The sequence below is a fragment of the Osmia lignaria genome, chromosome 8, assembly GCF_051020975.1.
Source record: "Osmia lignaria lignaria isolate PbOS001 chromosome 8, iyOsmLign1, whole genome shotgun sequence".
NCBI lineage: Eukaryota > Metazoa > Arthropoda > Insecta > Hymenoptera > Megachilidae > Osmia > Osmia lignaria.
The window spans coordinates 4,952,098-4,973,399 of NC_135039.1; the positions used below are offsets into that span (position 1 = coordinate 4,952,098).

Genomic DNA, 21,302 nt, shown 5'->3' on the forward strand with positions numbered 1-21,302 from the left:
GTCGATAATGCTTTTCTTTTTTTTTTGAGGCAGTTTCCTTATGCTGGAAATATACGGATCAGATGCTACAATCAGCCGCAGAAATAGATCTTCCATTGTTTTTTCTCGCGAACACTTTCGCGAGAAATCCTCGCGGAATCTCTTAATATATTTATTAAGGGCTTCTTGGGCGTCCTCTGACATTTGTCCTATTGGTAGTAATGCAGATGCAGCTATTTGAGGTCCGTGGATTAAAATTTTATGCATTGTAGTTGGCATATAATACCAGGGGTACAATTCCACGAATTTTCTTGCAGTTTCTACGGCATATTGATTGAATTTTGCAAAGTCTATTTTGTGACCACTCGAAAGAGCTTGCAATATTGCATGCATCCGTTTAATCAAATGCTCGTCAATGCCTGTTATAGAAGACGATAGTGTCGAATTTTCAAAAAAGCGTCGAGCAGTATTGCCATCATTCGTATTACCGAATCCAGGCTTTGGACGATCAACAATTAAACCTAATTGGATACGGAAACCTTTCTGGATTATTTTTTTCCGATTTTCCATTATTTTCTTTTCCTCTTCTTTGCGTACTTGCCATTTTTTGATAGTAAGCTTATAAGATAGATGCAAGCAGCATTCAAAAAATCGTATCCACGCGTGAAGTGTGGATAAGCCAAATCGAAAATATTCTTTCTTCACTTCTCTTTCTATCATTGCATTGATATCATTAAATTGGTTTGATGTTGCCCCACACAGATAACAACGTTGCGTGGACAATGTACAAGAAACCGCATTGCACACTTTGCCGTCTATCATCGTAAACGCCACGTTGTATTTGATGCAAATTTCTTTACCATCTATAATGGTATTGAAGGGAACCAAAGCTTTAATTTGTTCTTCCACATATGATACCTGACTCACTGTTACTTGTGGATCTTCGTGTAAAAATTGAATTTTTATCGGTCTACAAAACCGAGGAGATGAACATCGCGGATTCTTCCATACAATAATCTTCTTTTTATTATTTACGGAGAAGAGCTGTAGTGGTACTAAATAATTAAAAATATTTCTGAATCAGACTTTGTTTCGTCAGTGAATCTTTGTTTGCATACACTTTGCCCGGAAGTCACAACCCCACTTGCAAATGAAAATCATGTTTTTCACATCTTCTTCAGTCAAACTTTGTATTACTTCATTTTGTACTAATAAAATACGTTGTACAGTGTGGTTCAGCAAAGTTTGCAATTTAACTTCTGCACTATACTCTGTGATAACAATATCCCTTGCATTTGGGTAACATCGACGTTTCGCGTCCAATATTGTCCTGTATGGCGGATATAAGTTGCACTTTTGTTCTTTGCTGATGCTTCTCAGTCCCAAATACTGACTTTTTGATAGCTTTTGCTTTACCAAAAGCGAAAGTGCAGCATCACCAGACGGCATTCTTTCTGGAGTTGACTCTACACTTCGTTTATATTTTCTGGCTCTTGATGGGCTACCAGTCACATCCACCACAACCTTTGCAGCGTCTAATTTTCCTGATGCACGGAGGCTCATTTGGGTTGCATATGTTAATGCTTCCATGGAAAATTTAGAACGGATGTCCTCGGTTTTTCTTCTTTTCGTTCTCTCACTACCAGATATGAACTCCGTTGAAGGTCGACCACCTTTGTTTATTGCAGTAGTAATTGTAGATGGAGGTATTCGAAAAGCAACCGACACATCAAGCCACTTTTCAAACTTTGAAAAAAAGGTCGCTTCTGTCCTCTGAACGGCTTGCAATTTAGTCTTCATTGAATACAATAATTTCGACAAAGCACTTTTCATTTCATGGTCAACAATTCGAATACAGTATCCACTCATCTCAAACAATTGTTTTTCTAAGATATCAATTATGATATCTAACTTCCCAGTAAACACGCAGGGTTCATTTCCGTAACAATTACATAATGTTCTATGTGTATATATTACAAATCATTAAAATGAAACTGTAACGTATCAGTAATATCAATAACGTAATGAGTCTATAATTGTTGCATAGAATTGTTATGTCATTTTGTTGTTACTTTGTTATGCAACATTTATGCAATTTTGTGAACGTAAATGTGCATACTCTAAAAGTTTCGTAAATACTACATAACTTTAACAACCTTATTGAAACGTTATAATAAGTACGTAACATTTATGAATTTTGATGAATGTAAATGTGTATACTATAAAAGTTTCATAAATGCCACATAACTCTAATAACATAATTAAACCGTTAGGTTAAATACGTACCAATTATGTATTTTGGTGAATTGTAAATGTGTACACTCTAAAAACTTCATAAATGTTATGTAACATTAACGACATAATTGTACCATTATTTTAAACAAGTAACATTAATATTATTTTGATGTTATATCGATGGCAATGTATACATTTTTGTCAAAACCTTACAAAAAGAATTCGTGAAGGAAGAAAATCATGCAAAAACAAGAAAATGGAAGATTTTGAGAGAGAAAAGTTGCGATATATTTGTTTATAAATTAAAAGCAATAAATATGTCGACCATGACTCTTTTTATGATCTTCTTTAAAAAAGACATGATCGACATATTTATCGTTTTTAAATTATAAATAAATTGTATGTCGCAACTTTTCTCTCTCAAAATCTTTTATTTTCTTGTTTCTGCATGATTTTCTTCTAGTACAATTTATTTTATGCAACATTATCTTCATCATGCTTTTTTACAATATTTGTTGTATGGTCATTTAATGAGAAAAACAAGAAATCTTTTATTTGCACTACTTTTTGAATCAGAAACTTGAACATTTCGAGTGTAAAGTTACATGACATCATCTCTTAATTATAGATTTATTTTGTATTGCATTGCACGCTAAATCCCGGTCTACAATTTTTTTATAATGTTCTTAATGCTTATCCCAATGATAAATGATATCAATTATGAAATATAATTTATATTGTTGAGCAAGATATCTGCATTAGAAAAAACTATAGATATAATTTCTTTTTCAAATACTTCACATATTCTGAAAGTTTATTATTAAATTTTTTCATAATAATTTTTTGCAAATGAAATAGTATCTTATAATTAATAAATATTTTCTATGCATTAGTCTTAATTTTTCAATTTGGTATTTGATCGTGAATTAATTTCATGTAAACTGATTTTTATTCAAGTAAAATATTTGGTAATTATTTAGAAAGCAGACGGCATCTCCGATTTCGATGATCTTTAAATATGTTATTAAGTTCGAAATTTTGAACAACTTTTTCCTATAAAAGTTGGCTGAAAAATCAAATTTAACTAATTTGAATGATTTTGAATCTCAGCTTGTATGGCTGGTCGCCTCACGGCGACCAGGATATTAGTTTAGCTTAACCTAACCTAATTCACTGGTTAGGTAGATTAGGTTAGGTTATATTGAACAGCCGGCACACAAGTTCAAATTTAAATCGAAAATCAAATCATTTTTAAAATGTCCACACTAAATGAAATTAGTTAAATTTGATTTTTCAGCCCACCCCTTATATAGGTATGTCGAATGTCGGTTGCCTGCAGAAACAGTTAACTGACGTGTATGTCGTCACGGACGCACACAAATAGGCAGAATTGAATGTAGTAGTTTCGATAGTTTTTCGAAAATATTTCAAAAACTAAGGCCGAGCGATGATTATATGTGTACGAAAAAGTTGTTCAAAATTTCGAACTTTATAACATATTGTTGCGACGGTGAGAAGTTTCCGCTCTTTCGATGCATCGACTGTTTCTTGATGTATCGAAAGAGCCATCGACTGCCCCGCCCGAAGCTGTCAACGAATCATGATGTGAAGCTATTCCATGTTTCGAGCGGAAACACGTCATCGGATGCTTGAGGTCTCTTAGACAACCGCGCGGCTTTTGAAAGTCACAATGTATCGGGAACCCGACCTGTACGGATCTATTGCTTAAGAATTCCTTTGTAATCAAAATATAGACAGTCTAGTTTGCTTCGTCTCTATTTATTTGACGATGGAAAGTGCGAGCTCCACTCCCCGGCGCAACAATATTTAAAAAACATCGTAACTATTATGCGTGCAATATGCTTATATATAATTACCTTAATTTATAATTTATAACAAGTTCATAATAACATGCAACATAACGAAAAAAATTATTCGTGTTTAATTAATTACAACACTAAAAGACATCATAAAAATATTTACATTAAAAGGCATTAAAAAATTATATAGGTTCACTATAATTGTGAAGAAAAAAATTTTAAATTCTTTATATATAAATAAAATACTATTTAAGAAATATAGATTACATTTTTTCTGAAATTTTCTATTGGCGTCCTTAAAATATTACATAAATTATACTTTAATTATTGAATTAGTTTGTTTAAAAAAAAAACTGCAACTGTCAAAACATTTTTCATTTATCAAAATATTTTTAATTCTCCATATAAGCTTTCTACATATTGTTTCAGTGATAAAGGAGAATATAACATAAAGAAAATAATATCAGGCAAACCCAAACCTATATTCGTATACATAATCGCAGTTCATCTACTTTCTATTGCTTTATAAAATTATATATTATGTCCAAATCAAAATTAAGACTAGACGTTATTTCTTTAACGCCACGGCAGCGGCGACGTATTTTCTTAAAAAGATTTCGTAATATTTGCCAAATGACTATTAATTCAAATTTAGAAATTCAAGATAATATCGTAAATTTATCAAATGTGCCAGCTAACATCGAACAATTACCTCAGCAGCAAAATGTACTAAAAGAAATTGATTTCGATTATTCCAATGTAATGAACACACATAAGTGTACAGAAAATAATCATGATTTAATTTCTGAACATTCGGAAATTAGTATTGATAAAAATAGTCCTCAGTCAAGTATTTCAAGTGATAAATTTTCTAAAACTGAATGTTGTAAAACAGAACTTATTAACGACATCCGATTATGGGCTATTGAAAATCGTGTTAGTCATTCTGCTATTAGTAGTTTACTAAAAATTCTAGTAAAATACGGCCATAATCTTCCTATTGATGCTCGAACTCTGTTTCAAATTCCCAAACAAGTGGCCATTATTGGAATGTTACCAGGAAAATATTATCATGCAGGTTTAGGTGATAGTTTAAAAAAATCTATTCGTAAACATTATTGTCGAAGTAATTTACCATCTCAGATAAATATTAATGTAAATATAGATGGTCTTCCTTTAACAAAACCATCTGGGAGTCAATTTTGGCCTATTTTAGGTAGTATAGTTGCAGATTTTTACACCGAACCGTTTATAATTGGTGTTTATCATGGTTTTGAAAAGCCAAAATGTAGCAATACTTTTTTAAAATATTTCAAGGATGATTGTTTTAAAATTTTCCGAACTGGCATTATAGAATACGGCAAAAAAATAACTGTGAAATTGAACGTATTTATCTGCGATGCTCCTGCAAAATCGTTTATCAAGGGAATTAAAGGACATAATGCGTATTTTGGATGCGGAAATTGTATTCAAGAGGGAGATTACATAGAAAATCGAGTAACGTACCCAGAAATTAATGCAATGTTAAGATCAGATGAATCTTTTAAATTAAGGAAACAAGAAGAACACCATAAAATCACGTCAAATCTTGAAGATTTAAACATTGGAATGGTTACTCAATTTCCTTTAGACTACATGCATCTCGTACTATTAGGAGTAATGAAGAAATTGTTGCAGTTTTGGATTAAAGGTAAACATAATGTTCGTATGGTTGCAACTCAGATAACTCTTGCTTCAACTTCTTTATTATCTATGTCATCATTCTTACCTAAGGAATTTGCTAGAAATCCAAGGAAATTAGATGAAGTTGATCGCTTTAAAGCCACCGAATTAAGACAATTATTATTATATACTGGGCCAATAATCTTTTTTAAAAAATTATCACCTGATAAATATCTTCATTTTTTGAGTTTGAGCGTAGCAATTCAACTTTTATGTAACAAAGAATATTGCGTACAACTGCTTGATTATGCACACAGTTTATTATTGTATTTTGTTGAAAATTACGGCACATTATATGGTCGTCAACATATATCATATGTAAAGTCGCGGAGTTCTCTCTCTCACTGAGTCCTCGGCGTACTTTATGTAATTTGATCTACGTTGTCAGGTAGATAGAGGTTCTCACTTACCTTTCGCTGGACGAGTAGAACCTATCTATGGACGGAACCTGTGGTGGTGTGTCGTCCAGGTGTTGGAGCGGTAGGGTAGACGTTCGAGTGAAGATCACGCACTTTCGATCACAACGAATGTTTATTCGTTACTGGTACAGTTCTTGATTCGCGCACGTTTACAATCGAGTCTTACAGAATCTTGCTCTGTCGAAGCCCTGAGCTTCGTAGCAGAGTCATAAACGCTAGACTTAGTTAATTTATTGATATTACCGGAATCTTGCTCTGTCGAAGTACTGAGCTTCGTAGCAGAGTCGTGTAGATTCTAGAGTATCGAACTCTGAGCGGTACTTCGCGGATTATCTTCGCGGATTTAATGATTTACAGATGGTCTGAGTGATTTAGTCTGATCGCGATACTTTCGGTTTCGTACTATGTTGATAAGTCGATGAACCGTTTAGATGTACTGATAAGAACTGCGCCTATGAGAACTTATTACGAGAACTATTGGTAAAATTTGACCTTTGAATAAAATTTGAATAAATAAGGTCGACATTTGATTTGGCAATTCGGGTGAACCACCTCGTTCGGATCGTCAGCGTTCTCGCCGTACGACGACCCGGCTGAGTTGCTCAATCAGAATTTGCGGAACGATGAATTTGGATGGTGCAATAGAAGTTTAAAGAATTTGGGTGATGAAATAGAAGTTTCAAGAATGCGTCGCAGGACGTGACAATACATATATTGTACTGATTTTAATTGTGAAATCAATCACAAAATTAAGGAAACTTATGTTTATTTACGTGCATATAGAATGCGTCACAGGACGTGACACCTGGCCGCCTAGATTGTTGCATATCGGTACGATATCAACAAGTAGACTTGAAGAGAAAAAAAAAATTTTGAGCAGTTATATTTGTCCAAATTCATAGTTTCTACCTTTATGAGTTAGATGAGGTTTTACAAATTTGAGATGAGTGTAATTACAATATTTTATTAGTTGGTGTGAATTTGTTGCGCTGAGTAATTTTTGTTGCTGGTGTTTCTTTGCGTTCGCGGATCGGTGTATTACAAAGAGTAAATGGTTTTTGGCTGACCATTTACTTCCCTCCCCGCTGAGATTGAGGCGGTAGGGGTGCGTAACGTAACTCTAGTGCGTGTACTAAATAATCTTGTAGACCGACACTTCTGGGCTTCTTTTATTAATTTTACATTTAAGGTTTGTAGAATGAAATTGGTAATTCTTGGAATTTCTATTGTGGCGGGTACTCGCTGAGACAGCAAGTGTCTTGCATGCGCTGGTTCCTAGTATTATCGATGCTTCGTCGGTTAATGTCCCGTCTTTACTTGGAAATTTTTGCGCACCTGGTGGGGTGTTTGATATATATTTCGGTCAATCGGATGGTATCGTCACTTTGAATGATTTATTCTGATTCTATCGTTAACGCTTTTATCACTACCTGGATTGCCATGTCGTCGTACATACCGGTCCCGGTTTTTATGGATCTATCCAGGCCGAGGAAGATCTTCATCTCTTGGGTGAGTATGTTTTATTTTATTTATTTATTTATTTTGTTTTTCCGTATTATCTTTTTAGCGCACTGATGGTAGATTCATATGGTGCCCGGGAATGATAAACCTGTCGTACCGGCGCACGGTGCACGAGTACCGTCGGAACTTCCGGCGGTACTTGCAAGAACTGTACATCTGGGATGAAGACAGGTTGCTCGACATCGCCCCTCTTTTCGAGGATCAATGGCCATGAATGCGCTGCCCTGTAGGAGGGAGGAAGAAGAAAGAAGAATGTTTCCTCTTTAAATTTATTTTCCTTCGTTTTTTGTTTTTTTTTTCCTTTTTTTCAATTTTCGATTATATTTATTTATATTTTTATTCTTTTTTTTTTGATTATATTGATTACACTATTTTTTTTTTTTTTTGAATAAAGCACAATTTTATTTATTTTGATTCTGATTAGTGCATTGTCTTTTTTTCTTTTTGTGAACCCTTCCTTTTGTTTTTAATAAAATTTCTTTTTATTATAACTTGTTGTTTACTGTATCCTCCCCTTCCTTTTTCTGAATAAATATTTATCGTAAGGATTTTATTGTACCTTGTTATTTTGTAAATCCTTCTCCTTTTATCTTTTTTTTGAATAGATTTTTATTTTATTTTGAATTTGCGTGTGTTTATTTATGCGTATTCCCTGATTTCCTTATTTTTAGTTCGATTATTCCATCGTAAACACCTGTATTTGTTTCTGCATTATTGGTTGCGGTACAGGTGGTTTAATTGCAGGTGGTCGTAGTGGAACGGGTGGTAGCGTTCTCCAATTGAAGGTGTTTGGTTGTTCTATTTTTATTTCGTTCAATTCGATATCCTCGTTTCTGGCTAGGTTTCTTTTCTTTGGAAGTTTTTTGATGGTTTTGTTGTTTTTTAGTGTCACTAGTAAGTATGTAATTGAGCTGAAGATGGCTGCCAATAGATGTATGGACCATCCATATAGTGTATGTAATGTATATCCCCTTATGATCGTGTCAATTATTAGCTTGCAGATATGAATGATTATGAAAATCATTATTACTGCAGAGCTAATAGAGCCAAATTTGATGAATTTTTCCATGAATTTATTCCATGTATTTTCTGCGATATGGGATAGCGTGTTCTCTGTAAAAAGATTATTGATTAATCCTCCTTGTACGCTTTCTTCTCCTAGCATGCCCCTCGCTATTGTGTTCAGCAAGGCTGATTTTTCTAGGGGACACACAATGTGCTGTTGGAGTTCTTGGAGGTCTTCTTGTGAATAAATTCCGCTTGACGCTAATGAATTTATTTCCTTGTATTCCCAGGAGATGTTCGTATTTGGCTTTAGAATTCCTGGGTTTTGCGCTTTCCTTGGTGTTGGTGTTAGTGCTATCCAATTGTTGTTCAATTTGTAATATTGCGGAATAATTGTATTGCATTCTATCTGCGTTCCTGCTTTCATTAGTATGTGTGTTTAAGGCGTTAGAAATCGTGTTTTGTTCCCGGAGGTTACTGGTAGTTGCGTGTAGCACTTGTCTGTGTGAAATAGTTGTACTTCCTTTGGTGTGCATTTTATGATGTGCACTACTTCTCCTGCAATCCTAGCAATGTATCCTGGTTTTTCCATTAGGTTGTACGCGAATTCGTCTGGTGAAATAGAGGCTATGGATAGGGAATTATAGATTGTTCTTTTTTCTAGTTTGCATCTTTCGTTTAAAATGTCTAAGTATAAATTTTGTATTTGAGCCCTGAAGTATTTTTCTACGTATACGAATTTTGAGTTAGTATATGTAAGAATGTCTAGGTTTAATATTTCCTTTGACGGTTGTACGTCGTTATCGAATAGTATATTGTTTTGTGTTCTTTCGTATATAATTAATTTTGGCTGTTCGGTTTTTGTTAGTATTCTATTGCAAGTTTTGATGTCTCCTTTCGCTGTTACCGCGAATGAGATGTCGGTTGTTTCTATTGTGTATAATGTTTCGCGATTTTTAGATGTTAGTTTTGTTACCGGACCTCGGTATAGTACGTCGTATCTAGTTTTTAAACAGTCTTCTCTCGGTAGCGCTGACCAGAAGGTGTGTCTTCCTTCCATGTCGATACAATGTTCATCCGAAAATTTACAAACTGTTCCTGATGCTAAGCGTAATTTATCGCTGTTAAGACTAACTTGCGCGGTGTATTCTATTAATGTGATTTTTATAAGGCCCTGTACGTATACTTTATTCCATGTTCCGTAGCTATCGGAATAGGACGCTCCTGTACATGAGCTTTCTATTGCGTTTCCCGCGAGACTTATTCCTACGGATTTTGTAGAGTTTATTTTTAAATTTACGATTGTATGAAAGTTGTCGTATGTAAATATTCCGGTATTATGTATGGATTTACAGTTTTCATGGCTTATGTCTAAAAGGTATTCTTGTATCGCGTTTTCTACTGGTACTAAGTAACTGAACATTTCGCATCGAAAAATTGTGCGTTAAATTTCTATTTTGCATTGTATGATTGGGACCGTTCTGAATTCCGCTAATTGTAGTAGCCGTATTGTGGTGTTGGTTATGCTAACGTCTGCATGGTGGAAGTCGCAGTCCCCGGTGTCCAGTAAAGAATATGTCGATACGATCGGGTTGGTTGCGCCGCAATCGAATCCGATTATTGCTTGGCTAATTTTGAATGTGCTGATATAAATTAATAGAATTAACTTCATTGTCGGCTCTTTTCCTAGAAAGAAGGCTTATGTTATTTCCTGTGCTGCTAAATGCTTAGTTTGTTGAACTGTTTTTGGCTTTCCTTTGTAATTGATTGTTATATTATTGTTATCCCCTATTTTTAGTATTTTATATGGCCCTAGATACCAATCTTTTTCTAATTTTCCCGGTTTGGGTTCTTTGAGTAACCATACTTTGTCTCCGGTTTTAAATTCTACCGATTTAATGAATCTATCGTAGTATTCTTTTGATTTCATTTTTGAGTCTATTAGATTTTCGCGTGCCATACTAGCTATATCTCTCATGTTTTTTATTAGATTTTCCAAGTAATCGTTGTGTGTAGGTAGTTGTTCTGATTTCTTTAGGGGTTCAGTCGAAGGTAGCCTAGCTGGATAAGCGAAAACCAGTTCATGTGGTGTGAATTTATGACTGGAATGAATGCTTGTGTTATAGTTGAATTGTGCTAGCTCTAGAAGTTCATCCCATTCACATTTTTTCGTTGAAAAGTTTTTTAAATATTCGCAAAGTGGATGATGTGCTCTTTCTAATGATCCATTTGATTGGGGTGAAAAAGCTGTTGTTTCGATTTTTGAGAATTTAAATCTTTTTGCAACTTGTTTCATTATTTTGCTAGTGAAATTTGTTCCTCTATCTGTGAGTACTATTTTAGGTGAGCCAAAAGTGCATATCAATTTTTTCACAAAAGCGTCTGCGACTGATTCTGCTGTCTGATCTTTTAGAGCTACTGCTACTAAGAATTTCGATAATTGGTCTTGTATGGTTAAGATGTATTTATTATTATTTTTTGTAATGTTGAGTGGACCGACTATGTCCATCGCGATTTTATCGAAAGTTTTTATTGGTGTGTCTGTTATGACCATCGGTTGTCTAGTTTTAACTCTTTTTAATTTATTTCTTTGACATTCCTCGCACTTTTTTATTTTGTTTTGAATGTCTTGTTTTAGGTTTTCCCAAAAGAATTTGTCTTTTATTCTATTGTATGTTCTATTTACGCCTGAGTGACCTCCTAGTTTTGTAGAGTGGAATTGGTCAAATATTTTATCTCTGTTTTCAGGTTTTACGTATTCGATACTGTTTAAGCATATTATTACTTTAATGTTTGTTTTATTGAAGGTGTTTTTTAGTATTTCCTCTATTTCGTGCCAGTTTATGTTTAATATTTTAATGTCTTTTGAAATGCTGAAGATTTTTATATTTTTCCGTATAAGTAAGTCTTTTAATGTATTAAATAATTTTATCAGATTTTGTTTTATTATCTCCGATGATGTTGCTACGTTTAAGCATAAGATAAAGAGTTTTTTATTATTTACTTCTATTAATTCAATTTCGTTTTCGGACAGATTGGGATTTATTTTTATATTCTTGATTTCCATTAACGCGTTGGTGTTTTTGTCTAGAGGTATGCCTTGTTGAGTAATTATTTGTACGATGTTATCGTTTCTAAATTGAATCGAGTTTTTTGTGTAAATTAAATTTTTTTGTTCCTGTTCTTCTATATTGTCTTTTTTTTCTTTATTTTCCTGTTTCTTGCGCTTAGTCGTTCTTCCCTTATTGTTGCTATTCGAAGTTGCCTCTTGGTCTAACGGTTCTTGGATCTTTTTCCTTGGTCTGCCCCTTCCTCTTTTGATTTTGGTATGATTGTCGTTTGGGGCTTCTACTTTATTTTGACTTGGAATTTTTACGGGTGTGGATTTTTCGCTGATTTCTTTCTTTCCTTGCGCTCTTGTTGTAACGGAAACGTGTACGTTGTCCACCGGATTTCTTGATAATGCATCGGCGTTCACGTTCTGCTTACCCGGTTTATATACTATATTGTATTCGTAATCCGATAATTTTAGTCTCCATTTTTGTACTCTGGTATTTTTGTCAGCTGTTTTTAGCCAAAGTAATGGTTTATGATCTGTGACTATTGTAAATTTATTCCCGTAAATGTAGTTTCGGAATGTTTTTATCGCGAACATTATTGCCAGAGCTTCTTTTTCGTAGGTGTCGTATTTAATTTCGGCTTCTTGCAATACTCGTGATGCGTATGCAATTAGTTTATCCTTCCCGATTTCTCCTTGTGATAGTACTGCACCTAGAACGTATTTAGATGCATCTGTCGTGATAATGTATGGTCTCTCGAATTGTGGGTATTGTAGTATGGGTGCATTGCATAATATTTCTTTGAGTTTTATAAAAGCTTCTTGTTGTTCCATGTTCCAGACAAATTTGTTATCGTTTTGTAATAGGGTCGTTAAAGGTTTTGCAATTTTTGCGAAGTTGTGTATAAATCGTCTGTAGTAGCCTGCGAGTCCTAGGAATTCTCTTATGTTCTTAACGTTCTTAGGAGTAGGGAATTTTTGTACAGCTTCTGTTTTTGTTGGGTCTGGTTTTATTCCTTCCCCACTTATTATGTGACCTAGGAAGCATACTTCTGATTTCAGGAATTCGCATTTTTCGGGCTCAAGTTTTAATTTTACATCTCTTAATTTTTGGGCGACTGTTTTAAATCTTGTATTGAATTCTTCTAAATTTCCTCCAAATATTATGATGTCGTCAATGAAAACAAAGCAAATTTTTCCAATTGAATCTCCTAGGGTTGTATTTATTACTCTCTGAAAGGTCCGTGGTGAATTTCTTAATCCGAAAGGTAGGACGTTGAATTCGAATCGTCCTAGTGGATGTATGCTGAAAGCTGTCCTATGTATATCCCTTGGGTTCATTTTGATTTGATGGAAGCCTGATTTTAGATCTATTACGTGATATAGTTTTGCTTGTCCTAACTGGTCGAAAATTTCAGTTATGTTTGGAAGTAGATATGGATCTGGGATCGTTCTTTCATTTAGTTTCCTGTAGTCTATCACTAGTCTCCATCTTTTTTTTCCTTCAGCTGTTTCCTTCTTTTTGACTACCCAAGTTGGAGCGTTAAAAGCACTTTTTGAATGTCTGACAAAACCGTTTGCAATTAATTTTTCTGTTTCCTTTACTGCCGTTTCTTTTAATCTATGTGGTAAAGGGAATTGTTTTACGTATACAGGTTTTTCGTCCGTTAGGTTAATTTCGTGTTGTTCTGTATTATATGATTCTATTTTATCTCCTTCTATCCAAAATATATCGTTATTATCCTCAATTAATTCCTTCATTATAGTTCTGTTTTCTTCTGATAGATTTCCTAATCGAATTTTTCCTAATAGTTTGTCTCGTGGATTTTCCGTTTCTTTGCTTTCCGTCGCAATATTATCTTCCTTGTTTTCTGCAAAACTGATTTTTCCTACTTCTAATATTTCGCTTTCGTTTATTTTTGGTAGATTTTCTGTTTCTTGAAATCCTTCCAGTATATCTTCTACATCGTACGAAGCATAGTTATATTTGTTTTCTAAAGGGTCGGTTTCGTTTTTGAATTTGATGTTTGTATTCTCGTCCACTTTGGTTAAAAATTCTGTATAGTCGTATGAGTCTATTTCGCATTTTTCTTCTTGATTGTCGAGTACTGTATTTATACTGTTTATTATCTGTCCCATGTCTTGGTTTGCACTGTCTTTGTCGCTCGTGTTTTCGCTGATTCCTGTTTGGTGCGAGGTTCCTGCGTCCGTATGTACAGGGGTCAGTGTCTCGTTTGCGTGAGTTGTGTCTTGAAGTATTTTGTTGAGGAAGCACTTTTGCTCGTCTGTTAGTTTTGGTAACTGATGTAAAGCTAATGTTTGGCTTGTTATATTTGCCTCTCCTGATTTTAGTTCGAATCTTCCATTGTTTATTTCTACGTATCCCTCGTCTAATCTTAATTTTTGTTCTAGGAGTACTTTTATTCCTAATATTCCGTCATATGGTATTGAAAAGTCCTGTGGTGCTACATGGAAATCGAAATATTGGTAGTTTATCGGTATTCTTACTGCTCCTAAAGTTTGTAATGGTTTGTCTGTAATGCCTGAAAGTAATATTTTTCTGTCTTCTAATATTGCGTTTATAGGAATTTGGTCTTTTTTTATAATATTCAGTTGTGCACCGCTGTCAATAAGGAGGTTGCATTCCTTTCTTGTGTAAGGGTTTTCTATTGTAATGTGTTGTAATAGGTTTTCCAATCTCAGTGAATACGTTGCCATTCTTGTTGTTATTCTTTCTTCTTTTATGATTTGATTATCGGGCAAGTTGGGTCCTAGCGTTTTTTCTTGTTCTGATTCATTCGGCTTTGTACTGTTGTTAATTTTATGTGTTTTGAGCGGCTCATCGTTGCTCCTCCTTATGCGCTCTCTCCAGGAGGAGTCTATTCGTTTCCCGGTCTGTGCTGTTGATGGTTTTGCCCTCTGTAGCATTCTTCTGTTGTGTGATTCGTACTTTTGCATAGGTTGCAGATTTTTCCGGCGCTATTTTCCAGGCTTTTTAGTTTCCTGCATGCGTCTATTTGGTGTCCTGGCTCTTTGCAGTAGGAACAGATATCTCTTTTTTGTGCTCGTAGTTCGATGGCTTTTAGTTTCCTACATTCCTCTATTGTGTGATTTGGGGTTTTACAATACTCGCAAAATCTTCGTAGTTCGCTTGTGTGTTTCTGATTGGCCCTATTGTCATTACTATTTTTAAAATAATTACTATCGTTGTGATTGTATTTTCTGTGGTAGTTACTCCTATATGCATCATTTGATTTTTGTTGGGGTTTCCTTGGCTCGTGGCAGTCTTCTGCCGAGTGTCCTAGCCGCTTACAAAGTTGGCATTTAATTTGATATGTTCTGGTTTGGAAAACTCTTGCTTCCTCGCAATTTGCCGCGCTGTGGCCTTCTTCCTTACAGATTGTACACATGACTAATTGGAGATCGTTGATTTTTGTTGTTGGGCAAGTTTTTGCTGTGTGGCCCAATTCGTTGCACAGTTGGCACGTAGGTGTTGGACAATCTTTTCTTGTGTGATACCTGCTATTACAGATTTCGCAAAGTTCTGTAATTTTTGGGAATTTCGTGCAGGTGTTTGGGTCGTGACCGGTTCCTCCGCATTTCCAACATGTCTCATATTCGATTATAAATGGGCATTTGCTGACCGTGTGCCCCTTTATTTGGCAGTATTGGCAGTGCTTTCCCTTTACTTTGTTCATCTTACATGCATCTGTTGAATGTCCTGGAGTGTTGCAATGTTTGCAAATGAGTTCTTTTTTCTTTTTGGCCAGTTTGCAGTTGTACGATATGTGATCCTTGCTTTTGCAATATACGCATGCCGCGTTCTTGCAAAATAAGGCTTCATGGTTTAGGTCTTGGCATATCTGACACATGTATATTGCTGAGTTCGCATCGTGTTTCCCGAGATTGTACAGTATGTTAGCCGGTTTGTTTCTCAATATGTCCTGTTTTCCTAACTTTGTTTCTACTTCGATTGCTTCCTTTATAAGGGCAGCTATATTGTCTTTTTGTTTTAGTTCTAATCTGATTTCTTGCCTTAGTCCGTTTTTAAAGCTTCTTTCTGCATCGATTTTTATGGCTTTGTCGAATTCTTGTATAGCTTGCTGGGTTATACCTGCTTCTGTTTTCTTTAGTTCTTTGATCTGGATTACTAGTTCTTGTAGTCTGTTCCCGTAACTGAGCACTGTTTCGTCCGGTCATTGCGTTAGTTCCGTTAATTTTCCATATAGGGTGTGTATATTTTCAGTGGATGGAAATAGTATTCTTATTGCTGTGATAAAATCATTTAAGCTATCTAAGGGTGTATTTATTAATGCTTTGTATACTTCTCCTTTTAGTTTTACTTTCACAATTTGAATTAGGCCTGGTTCGTCTGTGGGTGTTATGATGTTTTTGGCGTGCTTTAATTTTTCTATGTATTCTGTGACTGACATATTTTTCCCGTCGAATTCGGGTACTAGGGTTGCTACGTATTTTAGGGGTAATCTTAGGGGTTGGATTTGAATTTGTTCGTCTGTCATTTTCTTTTCCGGACTTGCGCAGGTGAGTGTTAAATTTCCTTCGCTATTCTCTCCGTCCAGATTTCCTATTAGGCTTGGTTGCTCTGTGATTCCTTCAATTTCGAGTAGGGATATGTCGTTTTTGTAGCTATTGTTTATTGTTTCGTTTAATGTTTCGGCATTATTTCTGTTATCCTGGGGACTTATTCGGATTAGTGGGGATGCGAAAGTTCCTGTTTGTTTGTTATTATCGGCTTCGTTACTTGGATTAATTGTAAATCCTATATTCTTGTTTTGCCAGTTGGCACTTTCGTTTTCTGTTTGGTTAGTGTTTATTGCTAGATTTTTAACGTTCTTTGTTTTGGGTATTGCACCTAGATTTGTATTCGCGTTTGACACCTCGGCTGTGACTTCTGGTGTGAAGTCGAATGTTCTTCGTTCTGTTGGTGAACGCGGTGTTTTACGGCTTTGTAAAAAAGCTGATGCGTAATTACGATCTTCTACGATACTCTTAAGTTCAGGATTTTCTTGTGTCCTGCTTCTTGTTAATCTATTTCCGTCCGTAGTATTTTTGTTATCCGTTGGCTTAAAGTTTTTATTATTCATTTGAAATTTTCATTATTTGTGATTATTTAGGGAGTAAATGAGTTCGTTTTATGTTTAAGTATTTTTTATGTATGCTTTGTAGCAGTATTTCAATAAATTGCTTGTGTTGTATATAAAATTGATTCGAAAGTGAATGACTTGGATTTTTCTAAAGGTGCAGACAAAGATTTATATTCTCGAGCTAGATTTTTTCTTGAATCTACCCTATATTACAGGTTAGTAGCGTTCGTTGGCGTTCGATTCGTACCGGAACCACTGTAAAGTCCCGGAGTTCTCTCTCTCACTGAGTCCTCGGCGTACTTTATGTAATTTGATCTACGTTGTCAGGTAGATAGAGGTTCTCACTTACCTTTCGCTGGACGAGTAGAATCTATCTATGGACGGAACCTGTGGTGGTGTGTCGTCCAGGTGTTGGAGCGGTAGGGTAGACGTTCGAGTGAAGATCACGCACTTTAGATCACAACGAATGTTTATTCGTTACTGGTACAGTTCTTGATTCGCGCATGTTTACAATCGAGTCTTACAGAATCTTGCTCTGTCGAAGCCCTGAGCTTCGTAGCAGAGTCATAAACGCTAGACTTAGTTAATTTATTGATATTACCGGAATCTTGCTCTGTCGAAGTACTGAGCTTCGTAGCAGAGTCGTGTAGATTCTAGAGTATCGAACTCTGAGCGGTACTTCGCGGATTATCTTCGCGGATTTAATGATTTACAGATGGTCTGAGTGATTTAGTCTGATCGCGATACTTTCGGTTTCGTACTATGTTGATAAGTCGATGAACCGTTTAGATGTACTGATAAGAACTGCGCCTATGAGAACTTCTTACGAGAACTATTGGTAAAATTTGACTGCGTGCGGGCGGGCCCGGTCGCGTTATTTTATATTGATAAATGAGGTCGACATTTGATTTGGCAATTCGGGTGAACCACCTCGTTCGGATCGTCAGCGTTCTCGCCGTACGACGACCCGGCTGAGTTGCTCAATCAAAATTTGCGGAACGATGAATTTGGATGGTGCAATAGAAGTTTAAAGAATTTAGGTGATGAAATAGAAGTTTCAAGAATGCGTCGCAGGACGTGACAATACATATACACTGAGCAACAAAATTAGCGCAACATAAATTTTTATCAAAATTTCACTCAACTTTAAATGATCATAACTCCGCGAAAAATGACCGTATCAGATAAATTTTTTAACTTATTCAGAATGAGAGAAGGACAGCATGACTGTAGTGCGTCTCACTCAGCGTTCGGGCGATGTTGCCTTTTTCGCTTGCCTTCGCAGCACAGTTCGAGTGACGTAATCAAGCTAACGCCTGATTCTGACTACGTATCCAAATCGGCAGCCTTTCTACTTAGACGCCACCTTATAACTACTAGCTGAACTAAATTTGTCCCGTGACTTGCTCTGTAGTATCCAGATAATGACGGAACTCGTCTTTGGTAATCCTTTTACCGGAATCGGTTATTCGTCCTTATATGAGAAGATCTTGAGCTGAATAAGGGCTCATTCGAAAGAGGAAGGTTCAATGAAGGGGGCTCAACAAATCGTTTTAGTCACAAAACTCTTATAGTTACCTAAAATGTATTTGGATTCTGCGGGCGTATTTTCTCGATTTTTCCTCTACGTTGGACACTTATATTATTAGATATTAACACAATCTCGTTAAACGATCGGTTGAGCCCTCTGCATTGGACGTTCCTCTTTCGAACGAGCCCTCACCCAGCCCTAAGTGTTCTCATATAAGGACAAATAACCGATTCCCGTAAACCCATTAATAGGACCATTTTTGCCGGTAATGTCACCTCGCTGCATTACCCGTGTCTACCCCCTGAAGTATGGTCTCTCGTGAACTGCAGTATAGTTAATCCGCAATGGCTATGTTGATTCCCGTTGAATATTGTTTACTTGAAATTATCAAATGTGTCATTTGTCATAGGTTGCCGACGCCTGAACTAGGATCTTCCTAGTAGAAGAAAAGTTTTTAATTTTGCGCCGCCTCCGAAAACTTTGAAATGTATTTGGTATCCTATTTAACGATTAAGTAGATATTATTAATAGCTATGGAATATTGGTATAAATGAAATAGAAATTATTTGACACTTTTTAGTGCATTTCAAAGTCGGATTTGTTTTTTGTTAAAAATTATTTTATTTCACACTTGTTAGTGGAACCTGTAGTATTTGTAGGATAGTGTAAGGTGATTTTGGGTTTTTGTTGCTTAGCTAATAACCCTAAACCGAAAAAAAATTGACCGAATTTAAATGGTTAAGAAACAACAAATTTCATAAATTTTTGCAAGTGGGATCATCGCGGATATAGAGGGTGTCACGCGACTACCTCGACAGCTGAAGAGGGATGATTGGTAAGGTGATTCTAAACAACTTTTTTCTTTGCCAAAGTGTTGGTTCGTTTTCGAGTTATTAACAAAAAACACCGACCAATCCGAGCGCGTACGGCGCGCGGGCTCAGGGACTGCAATGCCGGCTACGAAAACCGGGTCCGACGTAGGTCGCGTACGAACGGCTCGGCATCCCATTGGCATAGCACAATAAAAAAACTGAACTGGTAGAAAATTTTTAGTGGTTATTTAAAATGAATACGGAACCTAATCTCTTGTCGCCTGTCATAATGTAAAAAAGGAAATTCTAAGCATTCTAAACAACAAATAAAAATGATTGAAATGGAATAATTAGTAAACGTTTGAATTGGAGGCTAAATGATGAAAAATTTGAAAACAATTTAAATAGCACATTTAAATAGCTTGCGGATTTACTTCTTCGGAGTCTTTTTGTTGTCTGCTAAGCCTCTGACCACCTTGGCGAAACCATTCTTTCGTGATGTCTTCAAACTCTTTGTTTGTGAATTGGTACTGAGCCAAAGTTGTTGCTGAATTATTAAAAAAATTTTACATTAAATTAAATTTTATATTTTATAAATATAAAAATATATTTTACCTTGTATTCCCATCAACATAGATTTTAAACTACTTATTTTAAAATGATTACGTAGTCCCTTCCAGGATGAAACCTTGGCAACTTCATTCGAAAATAAAGTTCGATATATACGTATTAAATTTTCCTTAGCGGACCCTCCGCCTATGCGAGATATATACAACATCTTTAAAAATAAAATATGTCAATATTATTCTATTTAAATAAAATCTGCATTTAAATAACTTAATTAAACTTACAAATTTGTTGTACTCATCTGTATTTTCTGATAAAATGTTTTCAAAAGCTATTACTTCATTTATGTTCTTAAACGGAAAGGATTTTTGTATATTTGATGTATCCACGGCAGATGCTTTAGACTTATGTTGGTTATGTTGTGTTTCCATGTTTTTTAAACGAGTATCAATAGCTTGTATGTTTAATGAAATTGTAGTTATAGCTGTATATATTTTTTCAAAATTATCTAAAAAATTAATAATATTGAATAAACAATGCCATGAAGAGATATTAATAAGATTATAAGACAAAAAATAAATTCAAAACCTTCCATTTTATCTGACATTCCTGACACTAACGTATATACATCCTGTATGCCTAAATATTAAAAAAGTATTAGATTACTCACATAATAAACAGTAATAACTATAATTTAAATAAACACCGTTTTATTATAGAGATAATAAAAATGGAATAAAAGAATTAAAATAAAAATTACTTTTGTGAGGTACTATAGTTCCATCAAGAATTTCCATATCAATATTATTAATAATTGTTGAATCCAAAATATTTGAGATTGATTGAATATTTTTTTCTGATTGTGAAACATTTGTATCTTTAAGATTTGGTGGATTTGGTATAATTGAACGTGGGTCATCAGAATCAGATTCAGATTCATTGTTATAAACAGTATTTAGTGACCGTTTTATGCATGACTTCTTTATTTGATTTGTATTACTTTCATCACTTGAAGAATAATTCGTTGCTCTCTGTCTAGCCTCATCTAATGAATCTTGATTAGGGCAAAACCGTAATTTACAAGTTACATTTTTTTTTTTAAATATTAAAATATTAATTAATAAACATTTTTTTTTAATTATTAAAAAAATAATTACATAAGTTCTGAAGTAAAATATAAATTACCATAATGTCCATGAAATTTGATAGGATGAAGTGTCCATTTAGGATCATTATTAACAGGTGGTGTTTGTTTCACAATAAAGGTATTGATATTTTTTACTGATGGCCACCAGCATTCTGTTAAATTGGAAGAAAGTCATAAAGATGGAACTTCTGATACGATCTCTTCTTCATTATTCCCATCGCTTGGAAAAGTGACGACAGCGAAATTTTTTACCATTATTAATAATCTGTAAAAAAGGAAAACTTGTTAAATAGTTCAATATTGTTTTCAATTATATATTCTATCAAAATAAGTACTCGCCATAAACATATTTCTTGTTGGTGCAGTAAAAGCAATACCACA

The 21,302-nt window shown here is 34.8% G+C and overlaps 1 protein-coding gene across 1 annotated transcript; it reads right to left on the reverse strand.

Moving 5' to 3' along the window:
* Nucleotides 1–19,125: 19,125 nt before the first annotated feature.
* Nucleotides 19,126–21,086, reverse strand: LOC117610851 (uncharacterized). Its single transcript, XM_034338681.2, has 6 exons — nt 20,960–21,086; nt 20,535–20,828; nt 20,363–20,413; nt 20,059–20,282; nt 19,823–19,985; nt 19,126–19,754 (listed from the first exon to the last, which is right to left on the reverse strand). The coding sequence occupies exons 2-6, from the start codon at nt 20,569–20,571 to the stop codon at nt 19,621–19,623; spliced, it is 609 nt and encodes a 202-aa protein (XP_034194572.2). The 5' UTR covers nt 20,572–20,828; nt 20,960–21,086; the 3' UTR covers nt 19,126–19,620.
* Between the last annotated feature and the right edge of the window lie 216 nt (nt 21,087–21,302).

Bases quoted from the DNA above. Each gene is read 5' to 3' on its own strand.
- LOC117610851 (XM_034338681.2), bottom strand. From the start codon at position 20,571: ATGGAAATTCTTGATGGAACTATAGTACCTCACAAAA. The intron at 20,414-20,534 runs GTAATTTTTATT...TTTAATATTTAG, and splicing joins AACTATAGTACCTCACAAAA to GCATACAGGATGTATATACG. The intron at 20,283-20,362 runs GTTTTGAATTTA...TTAATTTTTTAG, and splicing joins AATGTCAGATAAAATGGAAG to ATAATTTTGAAAAAATATAT.